Genomic DNA, 27,996 nt, shown 5'->3' on the forward strand with positions numbered 1-27,996 from the left:
GAAATTGAAGTCTTTGTGTTTTGTATGCTCCGCGATTTACGTTGCATGCGAACCTCGCCTTGCGGAAAGTTGAGTGCTTCACTTGTCGTTCCTTGTAAGAACACCTTTGATGATTCTTCACAAAACTCGTCATTTTTGTGAAGGCTTTTCTCCAGTTTGAAGCTACCTCCTTGAGGAAAAAAGAATTTTTGGAGGAAAACTTGCCTTCCTCCAAGAAGTGAAAAGGAAGGGTAAGGCTACTTCCTGGAAGTTTGAAGCTTTCCCTTTCCTTCTAGTTTTCCTTTCAACACAAGTAGACTATCTTTCCTTATTATACACAACAAAGGCCAATAGCTTGATGGTAAAGTGTTGGCCTCTTGCCCTCATGGGGTGGGTTCAACCTTCCTTCATGCAAGGGTTAAGCGGACTTTCCTACGCGTGGTGCAGCCAACGACGCCAATGAAAGCCTTCAAAGCCTCGGTGCCATCGAGTTTGCCTTGGTCGCCCGCCTTCGTCCCCATAGATGGGGCAGCTGCAGTTGGCTGTCGCTGTTTATCCACGCGTTGCTCGCACAGAAAACTGCACTTGTCTTCTTTATGCTGCACAGTGGAGACGTCGCTGTCCGCGGAACGTGGAGGAGAAGCAGGGCATCGCACGTACATGCAAGCCGCTTTTAGCCTCCTCCCAAAAATAGCTCGGATACCAGTGAAAGGGCGGTGGTAATGCGGGTGCTAGTCTCCACCCAACCGTGCTATCTTATAACCTCCCCCTAGCGTACACACTGTCCGGTCGTGCCGGTGGCTTTGCCCATAGGACCCATGTCCTTACACTTTTGTCTTTTCTTTCCATGGGCTTGACATTCCTTCTAGCCCCTTGTTGGAAATTGATGCGTGAAGCAACCATAGTGTGGTGGATTACTTAAGCGATAGAACCAGGCTGTTGGGAGTCAACGTACTCGGCCATCTCTTCAGGTAATCCCGCACAAAATTGCTGCTTTTACTCAGCGAATTCTATCTTTTGAAAGATAGTAGCCTTAAGATGTAAATCCCAAAACTTGTCCACATATTTGTGGATAGACTCATGGGAGAGAAGCTTCAAACTCCACCATTCGGTAAGCACTTTGTCCTTTGCATCCCTTTCAAGGAATTGCTTCATGATGGGAATGCATAGAGCTTTCCATGTCTTTGGGGCTTCGTCGTTTGCCACACGAAGGCTAGCCCACCATTGACGAACAGACTTTTGGAAGTTCATAGCTACATGGTGTAGCTTGGAGGACTCTGTGAAGCCCTCGTCTCCAAAGGTCGCATCAAACTCTTAGATAAAGGCCAATACTTTGTGGGTGGCACCAAAGGTGCCATCATAGGTGAGAAAATAGATACTCTTTCCTCCCTCCTTGAACTTCTTTAGCTTTTGAGACCTTTGTCATGCAGGGTAAGATTTGTGATGTCCTCCCCTCTTGTATTCTCTAGGAGAATAGCTGTAGCTTTTGTCGAAAGAGGAGGAAGGTGAAGAAGAAGGAGAAGAGGGTGACCTCTTTCTTGCCCTTTTCTTCCTTTGTTTCCTCTCTTCCCTTTTGGAGTGATGAGGAGAAGGACTGTGGGTTAACCGTTTCCTCTTGGGAGGAGTTGGAGATCATCTAGACCGTCGTCTTTGTGGAGCCACATCTTCAGAGGAACTTAGGGATTCGCTTCTTTCTCATTCTTTGGATTTCTCCTCTCTTATGGGAGAGAGTCTTCTTTTGGGGGTCTTATCAAGACGCCTCCTAAGCTCTCTCTCCTCTTGGAGAGGAAGGGACATCCCATAAGCACGAAGTTGTTGGGTAACTCCGGCTTGCAAAGCAGGGTTGCCCATAGCTTGTTGCAACCTAGTAACAAGATAATTGACAAACATGGGGGCATCATCATTAGCACCTTCATGTGCAAAATCAAAGTTATCAATGTTCATTCTACTCTCTTGGTTATTGTCAGCCATGCTAATTAAACTTATGTATAGTTACTTTGTGCTTTGGTACCCTCAAAAACCTTAGTCGCTACTCCTTTTTACCTTTGAAAATCAGTCCTCAAGCAGCCACGCCCGTGGTTTAGACACTGTTGATTGCAAAGACTAGTGGAGAGGTTCTAACAATGCGCAATTGATTATGGTTCTTGCTGAGCTTCCTTGTAGCTCAATAATGGCAAGCCTCGAGAGGCTCCATTATTAAAACTATAGTTTCCAACGGTGTACCTCGAACTAAGTCCTTCTCAAGCAGGATAATAGATCCCTGTCCCACTTACCCTATTGCAATAAACATGCCCAACCTTTCATGGAAAACTTAAGGATCTCTCTTCTTAAGCAAGAAAAGAGAAACCAATAGCTTTGATACCAATGTAATGGTAATGGACTATGAACTTTGAGAATAGCAAAATTAGGAGAATTAGAGTGAGTATTTTAGTGAGACTACTTTGAGAACATAGAGGGTGAACTTAATTAGTGGTAGCAACATATAACACCATATTAGTGAATTTGGGAATTTTTCAATTCTCACTTTCAAAACAAGCTTAAGATTTGATCACATGGCCCTTCATGCATCACGAGCATAACATAGACTTGGTAAAAAGCATTAACCATCCCCGCTTCAGTCCCAAGGTCTCAAACACCTTCAAAGGTGGAGAGAGCTAGCAGGGAATGAGGGTAGGCAAGAGGAAGAAGAAACATTCATAGGAGAAAGAAATAGTTCCTCACTTATCATCACTCTTCTTGCTTAGCATATGTAATAGCATAGTAATGAAGATGGAGAAAATGGCAAGCTTAAGCATTGGAGCATGGCTCTTGGTTGGATTTGCGTACCATAGCCAAGAGTGTTGGTGTAGGCTCTCAACTTCTCTACAAGCTTGGAGAAGGACATGGAGCTCTTGCACTTTGCAACTCACACAATGAGTGTGTGTGTGTGTGTGTGTGTGTGAGAGAGAGAGTATACCCCCCAAGCTAGCCCCCTCCTTGCTTTGGTAGACCCCCTTCTTCTAGCACTGGCGTGCACTTTATTGGACCTCCTCAAGCTTGGCCAATCATATGATTAGTGCATATCAAGCAACAAGGGTAGCCTTGGGACAAGTGTCCCCCTTTGAGAGAGAGGACTTGATAAATGCATACACAATTAATTAAATTAGCTAAATTATCATTGGAGCCCTTGGGAGGCTAACCAATAGGCTTTAGGCACACCATGAGGGCAACATGGAGAGGAACTTGACAAGTATCCTAGTTGCTTTCTTTGTACCAAGCTTGCCTTGTGTGAGGGTGTGTGTGTGTTCTCTCTCTAGATCCTACAAAGAGGGCTCGCCCCCTTCATGAGTAGGGATGTGCTTTGACTTTTTCAACATGTAAGGGCATGGGTCCTACGGATAAGGCCACCGGCACGGCCGGACAATATGTACGCTAGGGGGAGGCTATAAGAGAGCACGGTTGGGTGGAGACTAGCACACGCATTACTCTCGTCCTTTCACTTGTATCCGAGCTATTCTTGGGAAAGGGGGAAAGGGGAAAAGCAGGTTGTATGTGCATGCGACGTGTATCTCCTTCCCCACGATCTTCATGCGCCCCCGCGGTGCAACAAAAAAGAAGACAAGCATGGTGTTCTGTGCACGGCACGAGGAGACCCAGCGGACAACGACCTAGACCCTCCACAACGGGCAACTTAGACGAATGACAAAGGCAAACTCGATCGAAAACTCTACGACACCGAGACTCTGTTGGCTGTACACGAAGAAAGGCCCTCTAAACCCTTGTATGAAGGAGGGTTGAACCCACCCCACGACGGTAAGACACCAACACTCTACCATCCAAGCTATTGAGCCTTGTTGTGTATAACAAGGAAAGATAGCATACTTGAGTTGACAAGGAAAGCTAGAAGGAAAGGAAAGCTACAAACTTCAAGGAAGTAGTTTCACCCTTCCTTTTCACTTCTTAGAGAAAGGCAATTTTTCCTTCAAAAATTTATCAAAGAGAGGAAGGGAAATGTTCCCTACTCTTTTTTTTTAATAGCAAAACTCACAATTGTGAGTGAATTATATTTATCAACCCAAATAATTACAAGGTCTTGTCATGCTCGTGTTGAGCCATGACGTCATCCAGGGACCATAATTTTGCTAAGAGCAATGTGGCTAAGAGCCAATGGCGAGGTAGATCTCCCACACGTTCCAAGAGGAATAAGAGATAATCTACCTCTCCATGCCCGCAAGAGGCTAAGAAGCCTAAGCAATCACGAGACACTCCACATGAGTCTCTTGGCACTGTTGATTTTGAGCCTGCAAAGAAACACAATTTGTGATTCAGATGTCTTTCAGACCAACATAACAAGAAGTATTGTCCTCTTTTGCAAGGCAAAGAAAAGGCTATGCACACGGTGCAACGCCTCATATTAGATTCATCTCCTAAATATTATGTTGTAGAGGTTCTTCATATGGAAGAAAAGCACAAGTGTTGTGTGCCTGCTTCTATGTGGCAGCCCACCTTTGGCCCCCATGAGTTGATTCGCATGCATGGAACTATTAACGGACAATGTGTTCGTATTTTAGTGGATGATGGTGCAACTCATAACTTCCTAACTTTAAGCTAGTCAAGAAATTGAAGCTTACACAGACTCCCTGCTCCCACAAGTATGTGGTGGAACAGTTGTTTGGAAATGATAAAGAACTATGGGACACGGTAGTTCAAGGGGTTGAGCTTATTTTTCAAGGTCATACGATGACCCTTGACTTTCAAGTTATGAACATGGACAATGCTGATGTAGTTTTAGGATGGGAGTGGCTGCATGGTTTAGGAAACACATTGCATAGTAGTTATGAACACAACTCCCTATCCTTTATGGCCAATGGTAAACATGTGCTTTTGCTTGGTGAGAAAATATACCATCTGCACCTGTTTTATAGAAAGTAGATTTAATAGATGAAGTCTTTTTGTGTTACTGCTTGTCTCAGAGTTTTGTGAATTCTCAAGAGCAAAGTGCTGTGAATTCTAGTTATGGTATGCAAAGTGCAATGAACTTTAATGATAAGCAAAGCGTTGACAATTCTCAAGAGCGAAGTGCTCTCAATTTTAATTCTATTGAGCAACGTGCAATTGTTGTAAAACAAACATTTAAGGACTTACAAGATTCTCCATCCCATCATAACTCTAGTTTACTTTCTTCTTTTGCACGGCAAAAGCTGACTCACTTAGTCACGGAGTATAGTGATGTATTCTCAAGTGATTTACCACTGGGTTTACCCCCTATACGTCGTGTGCAACATGGCATAGATGTCTTGTCGGACACTAAACCGGTGAGTAAACCACCTTATCGTATGAGTGCTAGTGAGGCCAAGGAGGTTGAGAGTAAGTTGACTGACTACCTCGCCCGTGGTTTCATTAGACCTAGCACTCGCCTTGGGCATCACCAATTCTATTGGTAGAAAAGAAAGATGGTACTATGTGCATGTGAGTAGATTACCGCGGATTAAACGCCATAACCATCAAGAACAAGTATCCTCTGCCTTGAGTGGATGAGTTGTTTGATCAACTCCACGAGAAAAGATACTACACAAAGATAGATCTTCGTTCAATATACCACCAGGTGTGTATCCTTTTGAAAGATATCTCTAAAACTGCCTTTAGAACACGGTTCTGGCATTTTGAATTTTTGGTTGTGCCATTTAATCAATGCTCCGGCTACATTTATATCTTGGAAATTTTGTTGTGGTTTTCTTTGATGACAACCAAAATAGATACAAAGGTATTATGGGAATTTTTGAAATTGAAGGGGTGTTTTGGGAATTTATACAAACTAGAGGGATATTTGGTAATTTTCCCATGTCTGCACATGGAAAGGCCTTTTGTTTTGTCCTTTTCCTCTTTTGATTTTTCAAGTGAGGTATCTTGGTCGATTCCCCTTAATGAGACATGTGTGGCAACCTACTAGAGGGACTATATGAAGATCTAAAGCTCATATGAACAGAGTTGCCAAATCCAATTGCTTCTTCTATTAGGGCCAAAGGTGGGTACTAAGATTCACTAAAGGAGGATGCATTTATAATGAGATTTTGAGAAATCACCTATGCCATTATGAAAAAAGTAAATTGTGTAAGGATATCAACAGTCATAGTAGAAATTTTTCTCCATAAATGTGGAAACCAAAATGTGGGGACTAGGTTTCATAAGTTGAAACACATTTGGCCTCTCTCACGAATAAATATCACGGGCAAGCTTGATCATGGCTTATGATGACAATGATTGAGATCAATTCTTTTTCAATTGGTGCAATTATTCAAAATCAAAGCTTTAAATGTTTATACACTTGCAATATGATGTTGGAACACTCTAGAGGATCTTTTGGCTCATGACTTTTTGGAAAGGTGGTCTTCAACACTAGTCGGCCAATTAGCTGACTATGAAGGAGTCAAATAAGATAATATGTGAGCCACAAGGCACTGAGCTCATACATGTTGCAGGAGAAAGAAGAGGGGTAGTTGACAAGGAGGAAGAATGGATTCATGCAGTGAACTGCTTAGAACACTCAAGAGAGTAGGAGTATCGTCGGTCTGTTTCTGTGTACAAGTCTTTACTGGAACCCTAGTCCCCTCAAGGTACATGTAATGCTTGAGGGAAATTGTATTCTTTTCAAAATAATATAATTTCTCTCAACTCACAATTGTGAGTATGGCCAAAAAAACAAAAAAAGTGAGCTACAAGGAGGCTACAAGAGGCTAGGCCAACCAACCAGAGACGGCCATCAAATGATTAAATTAATGGGTCTTATTCATTGAGAACTCGTCTCGACGAAGATGAATTATTTTCACTCAGTAGATTCTAAGCAAGTCGGCTTATTTTTTTAGAAACCATGGACGCCGCAATGTCAAACATGCATGGGTGAAAGTGTGGGCTCTTCCATTGTTGTAGGGTGGCTCCCCCCTCAACCAATGTATCTATGATCCTTTGAAGATGTCATGGCTCATCACGAGCATGGTAGGAATTTTATAATTTTTTGACCCTATCGATATAATCTACTCACCATTGTGAGTTTTGCAAAAAAAAATAAAAATAATGAGAGGTTTTGAACCATCATCAATTGCCAGCCAAGAATCTCACGAAGGAGATCTAGTCCTGTTGTTGTCATCAATCTTAGAATGGCTTCCAAGAAGAAATCTTGATTTTCAAGCATTTGATTCACTTTACAAAAAGTGCATCCTAGGCTCCTTGAAGGTGTGAATTTTGGACTTTATAATGATACTTTTTCAGCATTAACATATTGCACTTCAAGAGTTTTATGTTGAACCTATTTGGCCTTTAGAGGTGATGAGACTTTTTCACTTTTTGGCTTTCTAAAGGAAGCCTTGAAGGAGAGTTGAGTTACGCCTACGTTCAATGTTTTAATGATGTTCGATACTTACTTTAAATGTTATTTCTACACACACACACATATATATATATATATATATGTGTGTGTTTTTTAAATTTATATTTTATATTTATACACACACATATGTATGTAGAAAATTTACTATGAGCAAACAATGGTAAAAAGGAAAAAAAATCGGTGAAATATATGAGAGCTTAGTTCAAAAATCTTGCAAATTTTAAAAATTCTGCTAATATTTATGGTTTGCTTCTTTGCGAGGAGGAAACACAATCGCTTAATGAAAGAGACAACTAAAATATATAATTCTAGTTAAACTCAGCCTATTGGTTTAGAAAGCCACGGTGACACTTTCACGTGTTTAGCATTGGCGTGTACCTCACGGGTCTTAAGTTTGCAAAGGTCATGTAATCATCTTTGACCTTGTCAATTTCTGTACTCTTTCGAGAGTCTAATCACATCTTTGACTTTTGTCACAATCTCTTGCATTTAGTAGGCTTGCAAGCAAAGCGTTTCAACAGCGATGAACAACTTTTTCTTTGAGGCCAACTTCAGTAATTAATGGGTCAACAGACTCTTGCTTTTGTCACCCAAAGCTTCCCTTGGTAGGTGGAACTCTTAGCCAAACGTAGGTAGCATCCTTGTACGAAAGGTAGAGAAATGTAAGATGAGTAGGGGTACTCGGTTGGAAAAAAATAAAAAAACACCAACTTGACATGATATGTTGTCGACAACAAGCGAAAACTGAGAACAGGCTAAAGGAGATCAGCAAGTGCGACTGAGCTTGCAAGGAAGGTGGGCGGGAAGTCGAGCGCCAAGTGGTGGCGGAGTGTGCAGGGGAGGTAGGACCCTCGACAGGCCAGGTGGAGGAGATGTGCAACACGCCGAGAGAGGGAAGAATGTTTTTTTATTAATGTGCAAAGGGATTCACATTGCAACCCATGAATGTTGTAACATTGGTTATTGCAGCAATTGTGGAGTCGATCCTTCATGTGCTCAAGTTTAAATCCTATGAGAATTTTGGCTTGGAGAGGGAGCTCCCAATAGGATCTAGTAGGCAAATACATTCTATAACACACTAGTACGGCCGGCCGTCTTCGGCGACCTCTCTCTCCCCCCCTCTCTCCCTCTTTATCGCATGCAAAAGAGCTTTTTTTCGTTTTGGACTTTAGCTTTCAGGTCGCAAATTGCGACACATGTAAAAGGCTCCCCCTTCCGCCATATTATGTTAAGTAGATATTTATCATTTAACAAGCGACAACATGGACTCTCGAAGGAGGTCCAAGTCTATGTACATTGAAATTCTTAGCCTATATTTGGAACAACTTGAACATATTAACATATAAAACACTTTTTGCCATCACTAACCCATCCAACCCTCATCTCCTCCAAGAACTTGTTGTTGGACATACTCAAATTACTATTTTGAATGCAATTAATTCGCGCCTTATTTCATAGGCAAAGTGTTTACCTATACAATGCGTCGATTGTTCGATATAGATCTATCGTTTACTACTCCAAATAGCCTACATATGGAACCCCCTCCCCCCCCTACCCCTTTTAACCCTTCTAATTTAGAGCACTTTCTTAGCAAGCCTTTGTGATTGTTCACCTTGCAACAAGTATTCAGTTGGAGAAGGGCTATGATACAATCACAAGAAGATTTAAAAATTTTCTCATGTAGGAAAACGGAGTCTTTCAGTGTTTTTCATACAATGCATAACATCATGAGCTTCTGTGAGGGAGGCATCGCATACCTAGCTAGGTACGATTGGGGGCAGGGGACCGTTGGCCACAATCGTACCTAGCTAGGTATGCGGTGCCTCCCTCACAACGTACCTAGCTAGGTATGCAGTGCCTCTCTCAGCGAAGCTCATGATGTTGAGGTAAGTCGCAATGTGGGAAATATTGTGAGGATTTGTCCAAAACTTCTTGTGAATTGAGTGTAGGCCTACTAGCATTTGCATTGCAAGCTAGTGGTTGGTGGTGCTCACAAATGAGGGCATTTCGAAAAGCACCCCCCGTATGAAATGTTGCCAAAAGGTTGACGGATTGCGCGTCACCGTCACTGAAAGCAGAGAGAGAAAGAGAGTGTGTGCGATAACCAATTAAGAGCACGCGCAGAGAGAGAGAGAATGAGAGAGTGCGATTATCGATAACCAATTAAGCAGAGAGAGAGAGAGAGAGAGAGAGAGAGAATGGTGGCTGGCGGCGGCTCGTATGAGGCAGTGGTGATAGGGTCCGGCTATGGCGGCTCTGTGGCTGCGTTTCGGCTGGCAGAGGCAAGTGTGAACGTGTGCTTGCTTGAGAAGGGGCGGCGCTGGGAGGCCCAAGACTTCCCCTCCTCCGTTTGGCAAACTCTGCAGACAACTCGCTTGCACACTCCCTGGGGTGTCTTCGGTAACTCCAACTCTCTCTACCAGGTACTCTCTTGCACCCGCATCACTATATCACACGGGCATGCTCAAATGGGATCAATGGTGGAGGAGGAAACCTGGTTCGTCTGTAATAATATTACTTGTAGATTCCTAAGTTCTTCCGAGACCTGGAATAAAACTATTGTTGAGCACATGGGTATTCGAGCGCAGTACGTCAACATTTTCAAGGAAACTCCCTCGCAAACCGACCTCTCCCGCTGTCTACGCATCGGCTCTCTAAAAACAAAAAAATATTTTGTCAGCAGCTCAGCGGCTGTTGTTGACGGCCTTTGCTGAATTCTGGCAGATGTTTGCAAGGCAGGCCGCAGGCTACCAGATACTGCTCGAATATCCCCCCCCCCCCCCTCTCTAAAGTCCACGTCACACAACTATTGATGCTCCCCCTCTGCAGCACCCTCACACACAGCGAGAGCTTTGTGCACGCCCCCTCTTGTGCCTGCCTCCCCCCTCCACCTTCCTCACTCTCTCTCTCAACTGTCGCCTCGGCTCCGCATCCTCCCGTGAGAGGGTAGTGCTATTGATTCGTTGTACCATTTTCCTCTTTAAGTTATCATGGTTTAGGTTCAAGACTTGTCATATAGATTGTTCCTTGTAGGACCCTTGGGATTGTTCCTACACTCGCCTAATAAATATGTCCCACTCACTCTTAGTGCTCTAGTCTCTCTAGATCCACAATTTGTTCATAGTCCTCTCCGATGCTCAAATGATGTATTTGTTTTTGCCATTACCGTCAGCAACTCTACTACTTTCTCTTGTAAGCGGTTCACTCACAATGAAGGGCTCAAAAGCATCTTAAATCAAATCGGGCACCATAGATATTGTTGGCCGAATTCGTCTTTCAATCCCGGTTCAACTTAGATTGAGCTTGCTTTTGGCAAAGTTTAGGGCTTGCTATGTCAAGAGCGCATTTTGGCACTAAGGTATGTGAAGATGCTTGATCAAGGTGGTCTTTGAAAGATTACGTAGAAAGCTAAAACCTACAAGGCTAAACTAAGGAAGGTGATGATAAGATCCAAAAAAGGAAATGAAAAACCAACCTTTAGTGTAGTCTCATCTTCCAAAATCTCATCTTAGTTTTAAGCTTCCCTCCCAAAGCACCTTTCATGTAAACATCTTCATGGGTTTGGGCCCTTTTAGCTCCTAGATGACACTAACACTCTTCCGTCATTGCTCTTTTGACCAATTTTTTTTTCCAAATCTTGAGGAGTGGAGCGAACCAGTCTGCTTTGTATATGAGCTTGTTACAGATATTTCAAAACTTGGAGAGTGCAAACCAGCTTTGACCTGGTCACAAATGTAGGATTGTAGGACATAGCTTCCAAGATTCTAATAATCAGAAGCCTTTCGTAAATACTCAAATTATGTTGAATTACTAATTGCTCCACGTCTTTCCAACATATTTTTTTCGAGCATCCTATAGACGTGAAAGTTTTTAATACAATAGGTGTACGCTAATCTGAGTGCTCTTTCGCCAAACTTCATCTTTGAGATCTCTTTCGAGTATTCATGTGACCTTAGAATAATCTCTTGTCATGTGTGTTTTTGTTAAGAATGTACCCTTTTGAATATGCTGGATTAATAATGTCTCGATAGCAGTTCTTGAGTTCAAATCTTGTATGTATGGTACATTGGTAATGCCCTTTCCCAGGTTCCCTCCTCTTGCGGAGCAAATCCAAAATTTCGTAAATCTCTCTCTCTCTCTCTCTCTCTCACACACACACACACACACACACACACACACACACACACACACACACACACACACACACACACACACACACACACACACACACATACACGCTTTTTTTTTTTGTAAATCTACTTTGATTAATTTACAAGTGGGAAACCTCAAAGCGAGGAAAACCCACGAAACGAAAGGGATACAAAACATGGAGCACTATGAGGCTCCGAAGGCTAGAAACAGTCAAAATAAATCCTGTAGGTATTAAGAGTGATGTCTCCAGCGTCATAGGCAAAATGCAACGGTTGACTAAGAGATAATTTGAAATAGGGAACATTAAGGAGTTCCTATGATGCCAGATGGCCCACATAGTCCAAAATCTGACCCAGATGAAGAACATCGCAAACTGAGATTGCTTTGACCGAAGCACCCCAAAAAGCCAAAATCGTCTGTGAAAAGAGCCGGAAGGAAAACGCAACCGAAGAGCAGTCGACACTTGCCGAACGAAGGCTCTGGAGTGACGACAACACCACAGTAAGTGTGTCACAGTCTCCTCAGCTTCAAAGCATCTGGGGCAACGGAAGGCGCAATATGCCGAGCATGCAACACACTGCCAACAGGTAGAGCTCCCACGAAGCACCGCCACAAAAAAACACGTTCCTTCAAAGGCAGATGACTCTGTCAAATGCGAGACAATGTGTGTTTCCACCACAAGGATGACTCGGAAAGCGACCACAGCTGATTACCCCGATGCACAATCCATACATCACAGTGAAGGATGGCATAGACACTAACAGCAGAGATGCAATCCAATCTAGTAGTAGCCAGATTCCAATTAGAGAAGCGAGAGTCCACATCCAGAGGAGGAATGGGTGAATAAGCAGTGAACATCCTTCGAATTTCTTGCCAGAGAGGAGAATAGTGAGGGCCCAACAGAAAGCGGGAGATGGTATCAACGAAAGAAAGAACATAACCCGAGTCATCAACCACCTGATGCACCTGACAAATTCCTTTTTGGGAAAGAAAATACACTTGGTGAGGAGACCGTTGAACGAAAATCGAAGCGAAAACCTTGCTCCAATGTAGACTCTCCAAGCGAAGAGAGTTACCCCCAGAGGATTGTCTACCATCCCAAGCCAAATGCGAAGTAGCAACCTTCCAATCAACAATTAGAGAAGAAGTAAAGGGACATCCAGGAATGTGTCCTTCAAGCTTCCCAAAAACAACATCCCAATAAGTCGGTTTCCAATGACCAAAAGAAGGGGTGACAATGTGTGCACACAAATGTGTGACCATGAGAGCCCAGGGTTGCTGCTGCTCCACCAAAACTGGCAACAACATAGCTTTCCGAGCTAGAAGATGACGTCTCAAGTCCAAAATATTCAACCCTCCAAGCCGCTTGGGAGAACACAGCTTATCCATAGATAGAAGCCGAAGGCCCCTCTCCGCCAAAAATGCTCTAAATTATTGGACATAATAGACTGCAAGCGCAACCGAGGCCAGGGTAAGAAAGGCAAGTAAAACTGCACATAAGCCACAAGGATGCATTGGACAATCCTGAGACGCACATGAAGTGGCCACGTGGATAATTTTCAATAATTCAACTTGGAATGCAGACGTTGGAGCACCCAATCCAGTTTCTGCATAGCCGATACATTCCAACCCAGCGGATAACCCAAATGGCGAACTAGAATATGTGGAGGAACAATCTCCCCAGGCCACAATATCTTATGCCAGTCACACTCTTTTAGAGGCAATAGCTTGGATTTGCAAAAGTTAACTTTGAGACTTGCTGCCAATCCAAACAGGTGAAGAGTGTGCATAATCTGTTGCACATCATCATAGTTATTACGAGGCATGAACAAAGAGTCATCCGTATAAGCTTGACCAGCAAACTGTCGACCAGAAGGTAAAGTTAGGCCATGTAGCCTACGAGTGGAGGTCAAGGAATCCAAATACATAAACAAGGGATGAGTAGCGATCGCATAAAGCAAAGCACTCAAAGAGAAACCCTGCCTTACCGAGCATCCCAAAGGCCAAGATTCTGTGAGAGAACCATCTAGCAAGCCTGCAAAAGTACTGTATGCATACAAGAAAAGCACGACACGGGATAGCCTAGGCCCAAAGCCCAAATGTCGCATGGTATCCACAATGTAATCCCGTCGAGTATATTTTTGCCTTTTCAATGTCGACCTGCATGACTAAGACATCCCGTCGAGTATATTTTTGCATATTCCATACCAATGATGACATTCGCAAGGTTATCAGTAATTTGACATCGCAGAATGAAGCCGTATTGAGAGATTGATGCAAGCCTTCATGCAGAAAGCACTTGAGTCGGTTAGCAAGCATTTTTGCCATTAATTTATATACCATAGGCATAAGTGTAATAGGCCGCCAATGTGAGAAATCTTCACACAATGCATGCTTAGGTGTCAGCTTGAGCAAACCTTCTTTCCAAGAGGAGGGCAATTCCTGTTGTTCCCAAGCTGTATTCATCATGAGCAATAGAGGCAACTTCAAATAATCCCAGAAAGACAAGAAGAATTCCATAGAGAGACCATCCCAACTAGGAGCTCTCCATCGATCCAAATCAAACAAGCTGGCATACAATTCCGACTCAATGAAAACAGCTTCCAAGTCTTGAGCCTTCCGCATCAAAAGAATGGAAGTAACATGCGATAGAAACATGTGACGCGCTTGGCGAGCTTCTCTCGTGTGACAAGAAGGGGCCTCAAAAATTGTAGACATGTAGTAGTGTTAGTGTGTATACGCGCTTCACCAGGGGCACTTTTCTCCCACTGGGTTTTTCCCCCTGGACATCTGGTGTGAAAGGACACCTTATCTCTTAGGGTTTCATATAAGCTTTGTAGCTCTGAGTTTGTATACACACAATTATTATTCCAATACAGAGAGAGAGACTACAGAGATCTCGTACACAAGCTCTGTGTCTTCTCCTTCTCCATCTTCTTCCTACTCTGAGTTGCTGTCTTCCTTCTGTTTCCTGTTTCATCATCTTCAACAATTGGTATCAGAGCAAGGTGATTTTCAGAGCCTCTACTTGCGTTTTCGCGTCCGCGCGCGCAATCGCAGTTTTCAGGCAGTTTTCAGAAAATTTGTTCGTGGGAGCATCCTCGACGTTCCGGGAGTATTCTGACCAGGCGACCTGGGGTTTTACCCCCTTTTCGAAGCCGTTCGAGCCCTCAGAATTTCGTTCTGAGCAGCGTAGCAGAAGTTACTTTTCCGAGGCGTTTAGATCAAGAGGGTGTGCTTTTTGACAGATTTTCTTCAGGTAAATAGTTCTTTTGGGAAGCAGCTTGTCTTAGCTTTGTGCTGAGATTTTGTGTAGAGTTTTGCTTGGATTGGAGAGGAGATTTGTGAATCTCTTGGAGGTTCTTTTGCTCTCTTGTGTGCATCTACAGTATGGCTCAATCTACGGAGAAAGAGATTTTTGGTGCGTTTACATCCGAAGACAAATTGGATGGTACCAACTATTCTCTTTGGTCTTTTATGGCCAAAAATGTTTTGGTTGGTAAAGGATTGTGGGATTATGTATCTGGAGATGAAGTTCGTCCAGGTAGCATTGCACCTGCCACGCCTAGTCGTGGTGCAGCTGTTGGTGCAGGACCCTCACAAGTCACTCCAGAGCAAAAGAGATGGGATACTAAAGATGCACAGGCTATGGCTGTGATTGCCTTAACCATAAAGAGGACAATCACACCACATATCAGATCTTGCAGAACTTCTGAGGATGCTTGGAACACTCTGCAAGCTATGTTTGGAGGAAGAAACGCTGCCAGAATAGAGTTTTTGAAGAAACAACTTGACAAAATACAGATGGACGAAAGTGACGATATTGTCGAGCATCTTACAAAAATCAGGGATCTTAAAGAGCAATTGCTTAGCATTGATGAAGTGATTCCAGAGAAGGACTTGGTTTCCAAAACACTCAATTCACTACCACCATCTTATTTGACTTTTCAGACTTCTTTGACTCTGTCTTTGCGAGCTAATCCTGACCCTCTTCATTTTGAAGAGTTAGTGGCTTTGCTATTGCAGGAGGATCAATCACGTAAGAACAAGTCTTTACAGGTGGATGGTATGGATCATGCTCTTGTTGTACAGAACAAAAACAGGGGTAAAGAGAGTGCTCATTACTCCAAGTCTAGTGCAGGACAATCTTCAGAGAAGTCTAAAGGTGATTCCGACAAGTCCAAGAAGAAAGGTAAATGTCACTACTGCAAGAAACCTGGTCACTACATTAGTGAGTGTAAAAAGCGAATTGCTAAAGAAAAGAAGAAAGAGTCAAGTTTGGTTGTTTCAGCTTCTGGTGATTCTTCTACAGCTAAAGAAGAGTCTGCAAACTTTGTGCAGGATTCTTATGCTTTTGTAGTATGTTCAAATTTTTCTGCTTACAGTGTTGACAAGACACAAATGATTTGGTACTTTGATAGTGGTGCATCCAGGCATATTACTTCAAGGAAGGATTTGTTTTGTTCATTGGATGCAGCTCCAGCAGGAAAGAAGGTGACATGTGCAAATAATGCTTCTTATCCAATCAAAGGCGTTGGTAAGATTTTGATTACCATTTCAGATGGTTCAGATTTATGCTTGCCAGATGTCTTATATGTTCCAGGGATCAAGAAGAATTTGTTGTCTGTATCCTCTCTTGCAAAAAATGGTCTTCGGGTCATTTTTGAGGATGACAGATGTGTTGTACGAGATCGAGAGAATGGTTATTCTCTTATCACTACAGGTACGCTGGAAAATGGACTATTTGTGCTAGATCGTTATGAAAAGCAGATTCAGGTATGTATTGCAGAAACAAAGACTCAGGCCATGCAGGATGCTGAGTTGTGGCATGCTAGATTTGGGCATGTTAGTTATGGCAGTTTGATGACTTTACAACGTCATAATATGGTGCATGATTTGTCTTTATTGGAGATGCCACCAAGACATGTATGTGAAGGTTGCGTTCTTGGAAAGATGCACAGATTTGCATTTTCGCAGGATGGTTCAGTTAGAGCGACACGAAAGTTGCAACTTGTACACAGTGATGTATGTGGTCCTATGAGGACGCCATCTATAGGAAACAGCCTTTATTTTGTGACCTTCATTGATGACTTTTCCAGGTTTTGTTGGGTGTATCCACTCAAAGCAAAGTCAGATGTGTTTGCAGTTTTTCAACATTATGTCGCCATGGTTGAAAATGAAACAGGTTGCAAAGTACAGACTCTTCGTACCGATCGAGGAGGTGAATACATGTCAGGTGTATTTAAGGATTTTTTGGGAAAGAAAGGCATTAAACACCAATGCACTATGCCATACACACCACAACAGAATGGTGTTGCAGAAAGGAAGAACAGGTCTTTAATGGAGACAGCTAGATGTATACTCAGGGCTAAGAGTTTGCCTCATAAGCTATGGATGGAGGCAGTTGCTTGTGCAGCACATGTTTTGAACAGGTGTCCTACTCGTGCCTTGAAGACCATTACTGCATATGAAGCTTGGTATGACAAAAAACCTTCAGTCAGTTATCTTCGTGTTTTTGGTTGTCTTGCTTATGCTCACATCCCTCAGCAGTTACGTGGGAAGCTTGATGATAAGGCAATCAAATGTATATTTGTGGGGTACAGTAGTGGAAGTAAAGGTTATAGACTTTACAATCCTGCTACAAACAAGATTTTTGAAAGTCGTGATGTAATTTTTGCAGAAACTACTGCTCAACCTATGGTTGCTTTTGATGTACCTCATATGCAGACACATGATGTATTTGAAGGTTTGCTTCCTTCTTTTGTGGAGAATCAAGAATCACAACAGGTTGATAATCTTGATCAATCTTTTGATCAGCATGTGACACCTCATGATGTAGAGGAAATTGTGCGTGAAGAGCAAGAAGTTCTCAGGGAAGAAAGAACCTTGCCTAAATGGGTTCAGAAAACTTTGCAGGATAGCAAGTTGGATGCACCGTTGCCACGAAAAACACGTGCTGGTACTACTTTTGGCAGAGAGCAAGTAGATTTGGCTTGCTTTAGCACTCTTTGTGATGCAGATGAGCCTGATTCATTTGAACAAGCTTTAGAGTGTGTTCAGTGGAAAGATGCTATGCAGCAAGAAATTGATTCTATTCATAAGAATCATACATGGGATCTAGTGGACTTGCCTACAGGTAAAAAGCCTATTGGTACAAAGTGGGTTTTTAAGGTAAAAAGGAAACAAGATGGTACTGTTGACAGGTACAAAGCAAGGCTTGTGGCAAAAGGCTATGCGCAACAGAAAGGCATAGATTATGATGAAACCTTTGCTCCTACTTCTCGTGCGTCCACAGTTAGATCACTAGTTGCAATTGCTGCTCATCATGGTTGGAAAGTGCATCAGTTGGATATCAAGACTGCTTTTTTGAATGGTGATTTGCAGGAAGAAGTTTATGTAAGTCAACCAAGTGGTTTTGTTGTAAAAGGTCAAGAGCAAAAGGTATGTAGATTGCGTAAAGCTTTGTATGGTCTCAAACAGGCTCCAAGAGCATGGTATGAGAAGATACATACTTATTTGATTGGCCAGGGATTTCAGAATAGTCCAACAGAAAGTACTTTGTATGTCAAAAAGAGAGATGGAGTTCTCATTATGCTAACACTTTATGTGGATGATATGCTTCTTACAGGCAATAGTGCAGATGAAATTGAAGCGTTTAAAGATGCTTTGAGAAAAACCTTTGAGATGTCTGATCTTGGTTTGCTACATTATTACTTGGGTATTCAGTTTGTGCAATCAGAAGATGGCATATACATGTTGCAGGCAAAATATTTGCATAAAATTTTGGACAAGTTTGGTATGCAAAATTGTAAGCCAATCTCTACACCCGTAGAAACTGGATCAAAGTTGAGCATGCACGATGCTGGAGAACCTTTTGATGTACATACTTATGCAGCAGCGGTTGGTTGCTTGATATATTTGGCAGGCAACACTCGTCCAGACATTCAATTTGGGGTTTCACAAGCAAGCAGATTTATGCACAGCCCAGGTATGCATCATTGGCAGGCTGTGAAGCGCATACTTCGTTACCTTTCAGGTACCCCTAATCTTGCCATGTTCTTTCCAAGGGGGGATATGTATGGAAAGCACAATTCTATGCAGCTTCTTGGTTACAGCGATTCAGATTGGGCTGGTGATTTTGACACACGACATTCCACAAGTGGCAATTGTTTTTTCTTGGGAAATGCATGTATATCTTGGCTAAGCAAGAAGCAACCCACAGTGGCTACATCAACTTGTGAAGCTGAGTACAGGGCAGCTTTCACGGCAACAGTTGATTGTGTATGGATACGCAGGTTATTGGCAGATCTTTGTGAGTGTCAGCAGGCACCCACTACCATTTTCACTGACAGTCAGAGTGCTATGGCAGTTGCAAGGAATCCAGTATTTCATGCAAGAACAAAGCACATAGAGGTTCACTACCACTATGTCAGGGAAAGGCTACATGCAGGGGAGATCACACTAACTTACTGTCCTACACAGGATAACATTGCAGATCTATTTACGAAGGCGTTATCACGAGAAAAGTTTGAAGCTTTCCGAAAAGCTTTGGGCTTACTCTCATACACATGATGATCTGCTACCTTGTACGGATTCACACTATCACTACAGGGGGGATTTGTAGACATGTAGTAGTGTTAGTGTGTATACGCGCTTCACCAGGGGCACTTTTCTCCCACTGGGTTTTTCCCCCTGGACATCTGGTGTGAAAGGACACCTTATCTCTTAGGGTTTCATATAAGCTTTGTAGCTCTGAGTTTGTATACACACAATTATTATTCCAATACAGAGAGAGAGACTACAGAGATCTCGTACACAAGCTCTGTGTCTTCTCCTTCTCCATCTTCTTCCTACTCTGAGTTGCTGTCTTCCTTCTGTTTCCTGTTTCATCATCTTCAACAAAAATCTTGCCCATAACGAGAGTGTAGGGCTAGTGCTAGCTCTCGAAAAGTGGAGGTCCACTCCCCTGATGGTAATTTAACTCTCCGTATAGCTTGAGACTGCCTCGAGTGATGCAAATGCTGAAAGAATTGTTTAGAAGCACATCCTTTATCTGCAAAAGCCTATTGACGAGCTCGAGTTTGCCATTTGGCCAATTTCCTCTCATCATTGTGCCTTAATATTGCGCGAGCAGAAAACAATTCAGTTATTTGAGCATCGGTAAGAGAAGAATGATTATCCAAGTGCATTAATTGGCTACAAGCATCCTTTTCTTGGTTAACCTGTTCCCTTAATTGTGACAAATAATCCCTGCCATAATCCTGTATAACTGATTGAACACACATAACAAAACGGAACCAGGCTATGTCCATGTCAACATACATCGGGGAGAGCAAAGGCGGGATGATATTCACAATCATAGTGCGAAAAGGCTCATGCTTGAGATAAGTATTATTGAAATGCAAAAGTCTCTTCTTGGGTAGGCGATCATTGACATCAAAAGAACCAAAACGAAGTTTTAAGCATACGGAAAAATGATCTGAGAGACACATAGCATTATCAATCCTCATCTCGCATACAAAGTCATCATACTGTTGCATGTGAAAAAGATACTAGCGATCCAGCCGAGCGCGATACACAGATTGAGCATTGTGCTGAAAAGTGAAGCCTGGATCAGTCGCATGCAAAAAGGGCCACAAATCAAACCCATTACAGGTCGACATAAATTGGTCCCATGATTGCCGTTCCATATGAAGCATGTGAGAATGGCCAGTAGTATTATCTGTAAGGTTTGGTGCATTATTAAAATCCCCACAGAGAAAGGCATTGGAACGCCAACAATAAGAAGAGATAGCACTCCACAACTGTGCCCTATCTGCAGAAGCTGTGTATGCATATAATCCTCCAAATTCAAAAACTTCCCCATTAACAATACATTGGATGACCATCCATCTCCCGGCCGGGTCATTAAAAACCAAGGTCGGGAAGAGTTCATGTCGAACAAGCATAAGCACTCTAGAATGGCCAGCTGATCCTGCATAAGCTATCCAATAGCCCTCAAAATAAGAAGAATGTCCTGCAAATTGGTGCTGGTTATGCTCTTGAAGAACCACAATGTCTGCTTTACATGTATGCACATAGTGCCAGGTAAGCCGCCACTTGTCGTGATTGCATAACCCACACACATTGTAGGAGATGCAATTCAAAGAACTATGCATTCTATATGGTATATACAGTGGACGAGGAAAATAGGAAAAGAAAGAGGGGGAGAAAACTCAAGTACCAGTGCCCATCGACACATCCTCCCCAGTCGTAGGTGCCTGAGAAGGTGGGTCAAGACTTGGACCTGGATAATTGCAAGTAAATGCATATTGAGATGAAGAAGCTTCTCTGGTAACAACTTCCTTGTAAGAGCGAACCACCTTGTCCCAAGCTTCAGCCAAAGAAGTGTTGTCATTACAAGGGAGTTTTTTCTGAGCAACATTCTTCAAAGGAGGCACATAATTACGAGAAGATGCCGGAACACGAGCTGTAGCAGCTTTGGCAGGTTTCTTGGGCACTATCCAAGTTTGAGAGGTCGAAACCTGTTCTTTTCCTTTGTCTTTAATATTTGGGGAAGCAGAAATTGCAGACAAATGTAATTGTTTCCCCTTGCCTTTAATCGCCCTAGCTATGGGGGAGGAAGTTGAAACTCCTTTAGTTTGAACCTCAGTGGAAGATTTCGGAGGCGAACAAGGTTGAGGAGCAGGGACGGCTGAAGGAGGTGGTTGCAGATTTGGTTCTGGACATTCGGACTGCATATGACCAAATTTGCATAGCGGAAGCAAGGATTTGCAAACTTGCCTCATTTAAGCTTAAATGGGTGCTTTCCAACCAATGCATCCCCAGAATTGATCGAAATACCTGCTGGTGTGGGGATATCTGTGTCCCATAGAATACCATAACAATTTGTGTTTGCGTCCAGCTCAGGAGGGCAAATGACTTTGCTCAGCTGAGCAGCCAACAAAGGAAGAAAATGACGTCAAGTGCGAGGAAAGTCGACCACCTCAACCCAGACGGGACACTCGTGACGAATGAGACTCTGATAGTCCTTGGTAAGAGCCCAGGGCAGCACATGAGCCATCTGCGTATTGAAGAAAAGAGGAGACATTTCAAGCAGAGCATCCCGAGCATCCATGTCAGCTAGCAAGACTTCGTAGAACCCTCGCGTGCCAAAGTAAACTCCTCGGACTGCTTGCCGTTTGGGTAGGAAATCAACCCATTGGCCTACATCCTGAACCGTAGGCATTCTACCCGGGAAAAAAAGAATCACCGTGTTAAGTGTATATTGAGCAACATGATCCATAAGCTCCTGTATAGGGATGCACACTTCCATGACAGGAGCGGATCTTTTCCAGGCTTGACGTGCATCCTCGAAGTCCTTATGCATACATTCTTTGATAAGGCTCAAAGCATCCATCTCCGAAGTTTCCATGGCTTTCCGACGCTTATATATACACTGATCAGTCGAATCCATGTGAAGCTCTCTCTCTCTCACACACACACACTTTTTTTGGGAGGTTTTGATATATAACTGCTATAGACACAGGCAGACACACACCGGCTAGCTGTACAGAAACACACATACCCCTCTCTCTCACACAAGACGATGGAAGGACCGCGTGCAGGTGAAATCAAACTTCAACGCTTGGCGCGTCCCGCACAAGGTAGATGTTGTGCAGAACAGAGTCGCGCGACAGATGTGGCCGAAGGATTCACCACACCCAAATCCCCCACAAGTGTACACACACACGCACTCGATATAGGCTCGCACACACACACACACAGGCTGGCTATGATGCTGCTGGTCTCTCTCTACCCCCCCCCCCCCCCCCCCCCCCCCCCCCCCCACCCCCACACACACACACGCTTCTAACAGCAGCCTGCGGGTTCGTTACAGACAGGCAGAAACCAGCACGCTGCACGTGCGAGGAGGGATTGCCAAAGAACTTCCCGCAGGGCAGAGGGGGCAGCCCGCGCAGGGCAAAGGGGGCAGCTTGCGCGAGACAGAAACGCTACAGGCTCGATTTATCTCTCGTCTCACTCTCTCTCTCTCTCTCTCTCTCTCTCTCTCTCTCTCTTCAACTCACACACACACACACACACACACACACACACACACTCACACACACACAGTGCACACATCCCGTTTTCGCATTTTTGAACTGCAGGTGCACTATCAAGGAACGGTGATAGCGCTTGTTGCAGGGGGGCTCGGAGGAGGGTCGCTGATCAATGGCGGGGTGGTGCTACCCACACCCGCAAGAACGTGGAGAGACCCCAGGTGGCCTCAGGAATGGAAGGAGACATTATGGGACCGTGCTGAGGAGCGCGCTCGGTCCATGCTTCAAGCTGAGGCGGCGCCCTCTCATGGCTTTCACCAGGATCGTGTTGTTGATGCTGTCTCTGGTGAGATTGAAGACAGAAGCCGTGATTGTGTCAAGCTCAGTATTCGCTTCTCGCGTGGTACTGACCCTACCAGCTCCACCCCTTTCAATGCTTGTAATGGTTGCGGTAATTGCTTCACTGGTTGCCCCTACAATGCCAAAAACTCTATTGACAAGAACTACATTGCAGCTGCTAGTAAGGTATGTTCTCTTCTTATTTAACCTCTAATTTTAACCATGTGAATATTCACATGCATGAGCACATCGATGCTTTTACAATTTGCGCAGCACACAGATTCTCCTTTTGGGTCCCTGATTCATAGCTCTTCGTTTGGTTTTCAACAGTCTGGCTGCACTATCATTACAAATTGTGAGGCCCAATTTTTGTTACCCAATTTTGATTACCCTCACACAACTTCAACAGATTCAAAAAGTGAGAAGCCCTCAAAATGTGAATGTGATGGTCATCAGATTCAGAGGCGTTGGCGCATTTACTTGGATGAAACACATTATATAACTGCAGATTTTGTCATCGTCGCAGGTAGTCACTGCAGTAGTGTTGATAAATTTTTCTTTTCATGTATAGCTTGCCCATGGTCAGGACATCAGCAGTGTATGTATGTACATGGAGTCATTGAGAAATATCTGGAGCTTTTTGTGTGTATTCCGAAGCGCTTTTTAGTGGTACTTGTTGAGTTATTACTGTGGTGGCATGTAACTATGCGTAGTAATTAAACATGTTTGGATTGGGTTTATGATAGAATGGAAGGAAACATCTGTTCACTGGTTATTGCTGTTTTATGCAGCGGGAGTTCTAGGGACAACAAAGCTCTTACTTCAATCAAAGATAAGAGGGCTTGCAATATCAGATAGACTTGGCCATGGATTCAGTTGTAATGGTAATAATGCTGCTTTTGTTTGTGGAACCCATCTTGCCACCAAGGGTCACTCCCTTACACCCAAGGAGCTTAAAAACACCCCTATGTTTGACAGACCTGGGCCCTCTATAACTGCATCCTACACATCGTCACTGGGCTATACCATACAGGTCAGTAACAGAGGGAGTTCGCATGTTTGCGGGGTATCTTTATGAAGCTCTGTATCTGCCATCTAATGGCTCACCTGCACGTAGTCTCTCAAGAAGTTTAAGTAGGTTACTTGAAATCGGCCTTGTCATTGCAGGGAGCCATTCTTCCAAATGCATTTCCCTTTGTGTTTTTGAAATGCATAGCCCATCGAGGTTTCTGGTTTGGGCTTTTGTATGGATTGTGGCACAATGTGAAGCGTCTGCTTGGAGCAAGGAACAATGATTCTCTTATTTTCAACATGATGGGCCACGATGCTGCAGATGGCCGCATAGAATTTGATCTTGACCGTGGCTTGACCAAGTTTTTCCCACCTACTGACCCTCTTATACCAAAGAAAATAAGCACAGTGGAGCGCATTACGAAACGAATTGGAGGCCAGATGTTCATGCCTACCTCTCGGAACTCTGCTGTGCATTTGCTTGGAGGCTGCCCAGCTGGACGGACTGCAGGGGAAAGTGTAACTAATTCAAATGGACAACTTTTTCATCCTCTTGTACATTCAAATTCATCCTTGCCATATCTATTAGCTGCAGGAGTAGAGAAAAATGAGAATGTCCATGATGGCTTGTATGTGTGTGATGCTTCCATCATCCCATGTGCAGTGGGTGTGAACCCTTCATTTACTATAACAACAGCTGCTGAATATGTGGCTGAAGCCCTCGTGAAGGATGCAGTCGACTACTACAAGAGTACTGATGACCAACCTGCATCATTAGTCCAAACATCAGATGAAATGATTAAATCTGATGCAACTTTAAGTGGTAGAAACATACCAGAGTTGAAGAGACTTGCAGGAGCGAGGGTTTGGGAGACTCTGTCTGGCACTGTGGAGGGTCTGCCATGCACATTAGAGGTGGTGATGGACATTGGCAGTGCAGAATCAAGGCATGGGATTTTGAAAGGACGACTAGGTGGGAAGTTCAAAATGCGTGCTTTGGAGACAGGATTGCTTCACATTGTGGATGGAACTGTGGATATGTGTGTTGTCAATACAAGGACACCCTTTTCTCAATACATGTATTACAAACTGCTTCTTGTCTCAGAAAGAGGAGCTATGTAAGCTTTACGCTCCCCTTACTATCCTTTTACCCCCTTCTATCTTCCTGTTATGAACTTGGCCATTTAACTGCCTCAATTTCTGCAGGTATGATATGATTGGGAGGAAAGAGATGAAGCCTTTTTTACTGGGAGCAACTGCATTGACAGAGTCGAGAACATTGGAGTTGGAAATCTCCCAAGTGTCACAGAACTTTAACCTGGGGAGTTTATCTGAGAGTAAGAAAGCTTCAATTATGAGGGGTACGGTACGGGTCAGTTACTTGGCATTGTTAAGGTCTGTGCTTAGCATGAGGGGGCCAAGAAAATGCTGTTTTGTTTCTTCACTGCTTTTAAGTATTCTTTGCACCTATTTTGGTCCAACCCTCCGATCACGACCCTCTTCTGAGGTGAGCTATGTGGAGTCTCCAGACTACCCTCAACATTTGGAACACATAATTGCTACAGGTAAGGTATTTTACAATTTGAAGTTCGTGCGTGCACATTTGATGAAAACCTTCTGAATCCCAGTTTGTGACTTTGTGAACCATGATTCGTGTTGTGGAACTTATATTGATTGAAGTTTTGGTTTGGAAGCACATGAGTAATGCCCTTGGTCCACTCCAGATCACGACTGCATAAACCACAATTTGTGTTGTTGTTGGGGGTATACTGACCCAGCTTTCTTGTCCCATGGGCATGTCGCACATGATATGTATACCCAAGATGACGACTGCCTAGTTCATGTTCCTCATTGTTCTCAAGGTTATGTTGTAGCTTTGCTGTTTGGTTGTGGATTATGCTTAGAATGCAGATGATGGAGCTCAGATCAGCTGCTGGCAATGGCTTCCAACTGCTAATCAAACCATGGACAATGCTCTGAATTCTGGCACCTCAACTTGCGTGCTTCTGTTGAATGGCTATTCAGGCGAGAGCTACACTTTGCCCACAGAAGACGATGATCTGGTGCGCACACTTCTCAACAAAGGCTACGAGGTCTGGCTCTTACGCATGCGCCTCCACTTCTCGGTCTGCACAGCAAATCCGTTCAGCCTCGATGATATTGCTAGATTTGATCTCCCAGCAGGTACTTCGTCGTGTACTGTTGTTTTAATGAGGTAGACTTAAAGCAACTTCAGGCTTGCTAGTTCTGGCTTGATGTCCTGGGGCCATGGCTAGTGCCTCTTAGCTTGAATCGGCTTGTAGCATGATGTATGGCTTGTCTCAGCTTTTTCGGGCATTGCTGCTGTACGAGGGAAGCAGACCCCAATCCATGTGGTGGCCCATTGCATTGGAGGGCTTACAATACATATGGCCCTTCTGGGAGGGTATGTTCCAGTTTCAAGTGTGGCTTCTCTCACATGCACTAACTCTTCCATGTTTTTTGATGTGACGAAGCTGGCTGTGGTGAAGCTGTTTTTACCTCTAATTCCTGTAAGTACTTACAAAAATCAGATCTACTTATCTACTCTTATTTGTGCGGTATATTACCACCTACTAATGACTCTTTTGCTGACACAGATATCTCTTAAGCTTCTCGGGGCAAATAGTGTTCTCGGTTTCTCTGACAGCCCTTCAGAGAATTGGAGGCATCGGTTGTTAAAGAAGTTTTTGTGTTTGATACCACGTGTGGAGCATTGCACTTGCAAAGAGTGCGATCTATTTTCGGGCATCTTTGGCAATGCTTTCTGGCATGAGAATTTGACCGAGAGATTGCATGCATGGTTGAGTAAGGATACTCTTGTCCAACTCCCTGCTTCTGGTTTTTGCCAGCTTCGACAAATATGCATGGCAGGTAATGTTGTGAGCAATAGAGGGGAGGATCTGTATATGCCTTATATCGGATGCCTTGCCTTGCCCACAACATATATATCTGGAGGGCGCCCATTGCTTGTGACACCAACCACTTCTGAGCGCGCACATGCACTCATGCAACATCATCATCCTGAGTTCCGCCATGTGCGACATGTGGTGCATGGCTATGGCCACTCTGATCTCCTCATTGCAGAGAGGGCACCCCAGGATGTTTTTCCTCTCATTCTCGATGGCATTTCAAAGAGTGGGCGACTTGCAGATTCCGGCTCTGTGAGTGTTCAATCTACCGATGTTCGGCGTCGTACATGGGTGATCCCACCTTCTCAAGCTACTGCGTTCTTACTTCGTCTTAAAATCTGTGTTGCCATTTTCATCTTGGTCATCTTTCTTTGCTGTTCCTGGTAGTTGGCCACATACATCAGCCATGGTAGCTGGCATATCTCCAGTTGAGGGCTGACAGTTTTGTACTTCACAAGTATCATATTGGATCGTGAGTATGATGGGAGTAACATAATCTAGACATGAATTTACTGCTTTCAAGCTAAAGAATTCTTCGTTTTTCCCCCAAAAAAACGAAAAGAAGAGATGCACAATTGCATGGTAGGCAGCTTGCTTCCAAATGGTATGAGTTCAAGAATGGTGGTCACTGTATGAGGCTTAAAGTCTGAGTTGTTTAGAGAGGCACAAATGCTTCATAGAGCTGTATGCGAAGGCTTTCTTGAGAGTGGCAGCACGAGCACTAATGTGTGGATATTGCCGGCTGCCATCTTGTGCTCCCTAGTAACTATCCTATTTACATGATGGGCCACACACTGGCCAAGCTTTATGATCGAGTATGAGCTCCACTGTTGTGCAAAAAGAGAGGGTGCTAGAGCATGGACACATCCAGGAGCAGATTGTTCATGTTTGATCATGTGCTTACACTCTGAGCTATCATCAAGGAGGTTGAGCACATGGACGTTGAATCTATTGTTGCTCTGCGGGTTTCCGCAAAGTTTTTGATGAGAGTGAGTTTGATGCATATATATTCTTGGCACTTAACAAGATTGTATCAGGTTGAGTACGAACAACAGAGGACTTATTAAAGTTAGTTTAACCCCATTGTTGGGGTGAAGCATGGATATGCACTGTATACGTTTCTTTTTGCCTTGCATATTAATGAGGTATCAGAAAATAGTAGGTGATTACCAGGCATTTG

At 43.6% G+C, this 27,996-nt stretch overlaps 1 protein-coding gene across 4 annotated transcripts; it reads left to right on the plus strand.

Annotated features, from left to right (window-relative positions):
- Window positions 1–9,479: 9,479 nt before the first annotated feature.
- LOC147427883 (uncharacterized) lies at window positions 9,480–27,990 on the plus strand. 4 transcript variants are annotated; one of them, XM_086497633.1, is made up of 9 exons: window positions 9,480–9,765; window positions 22,645–23,061; window positions 23,206–23,401; window positions 23,667–23,908; window positions 24,043–25,004; window positions 25,093–25,451; window positions 25,798–26,070; window positions 26,212–26,417; window positions 26,505–27,990. In XM_086497633.1, the coding sequence occupies exons 1-9, from the start codon at window positions 9,541–9,543 to the stop codon at window positions 27,201–27,203; spliced, it is 3,579 nt and encodes a 1,192-aa protein (XP_086353759.1). In that variant the 5' UTR covers window positions 9,480–9,540; the 3' UTR covers window positions 27,204–27,990. The 4 variants fall into 4 exon arrangements, with proteins under 4 accessions (XP_086353759.1, XP_086353761.1, XP_086353762.1 ...); XM_086497635.1 differs by having other exon boundaries at window positions 9,642–9,765; window positions 22,682–23,061; XM_086497636.1 differs by lacking the exon at window positions 9,480–9,765 and adding an exon at window positions 22,367–22,494 and having other exon boundaries at window positions 22,682–23,061.
- The last annotated feature ends 6 nt before the right edge of the window (window positions 27,991–27,996 follow it).

Source organism: Adiantum capillus-veneris, chromosome 23 (assembly GCF_014529385.1).
Source record: "Adiantum capillus-veneris isolate H3 chromosome 23, ASM1452938v2, whole genome shotgun sequence".
Taxonomy (NCBI): domain Eukaryota; kingdom Viridiplantae; phylum Streptophyta; class Polypodiopsida; order Polypodiales; family Pteridaceae; genus Adiantum; species Adiantum capillus-veneris.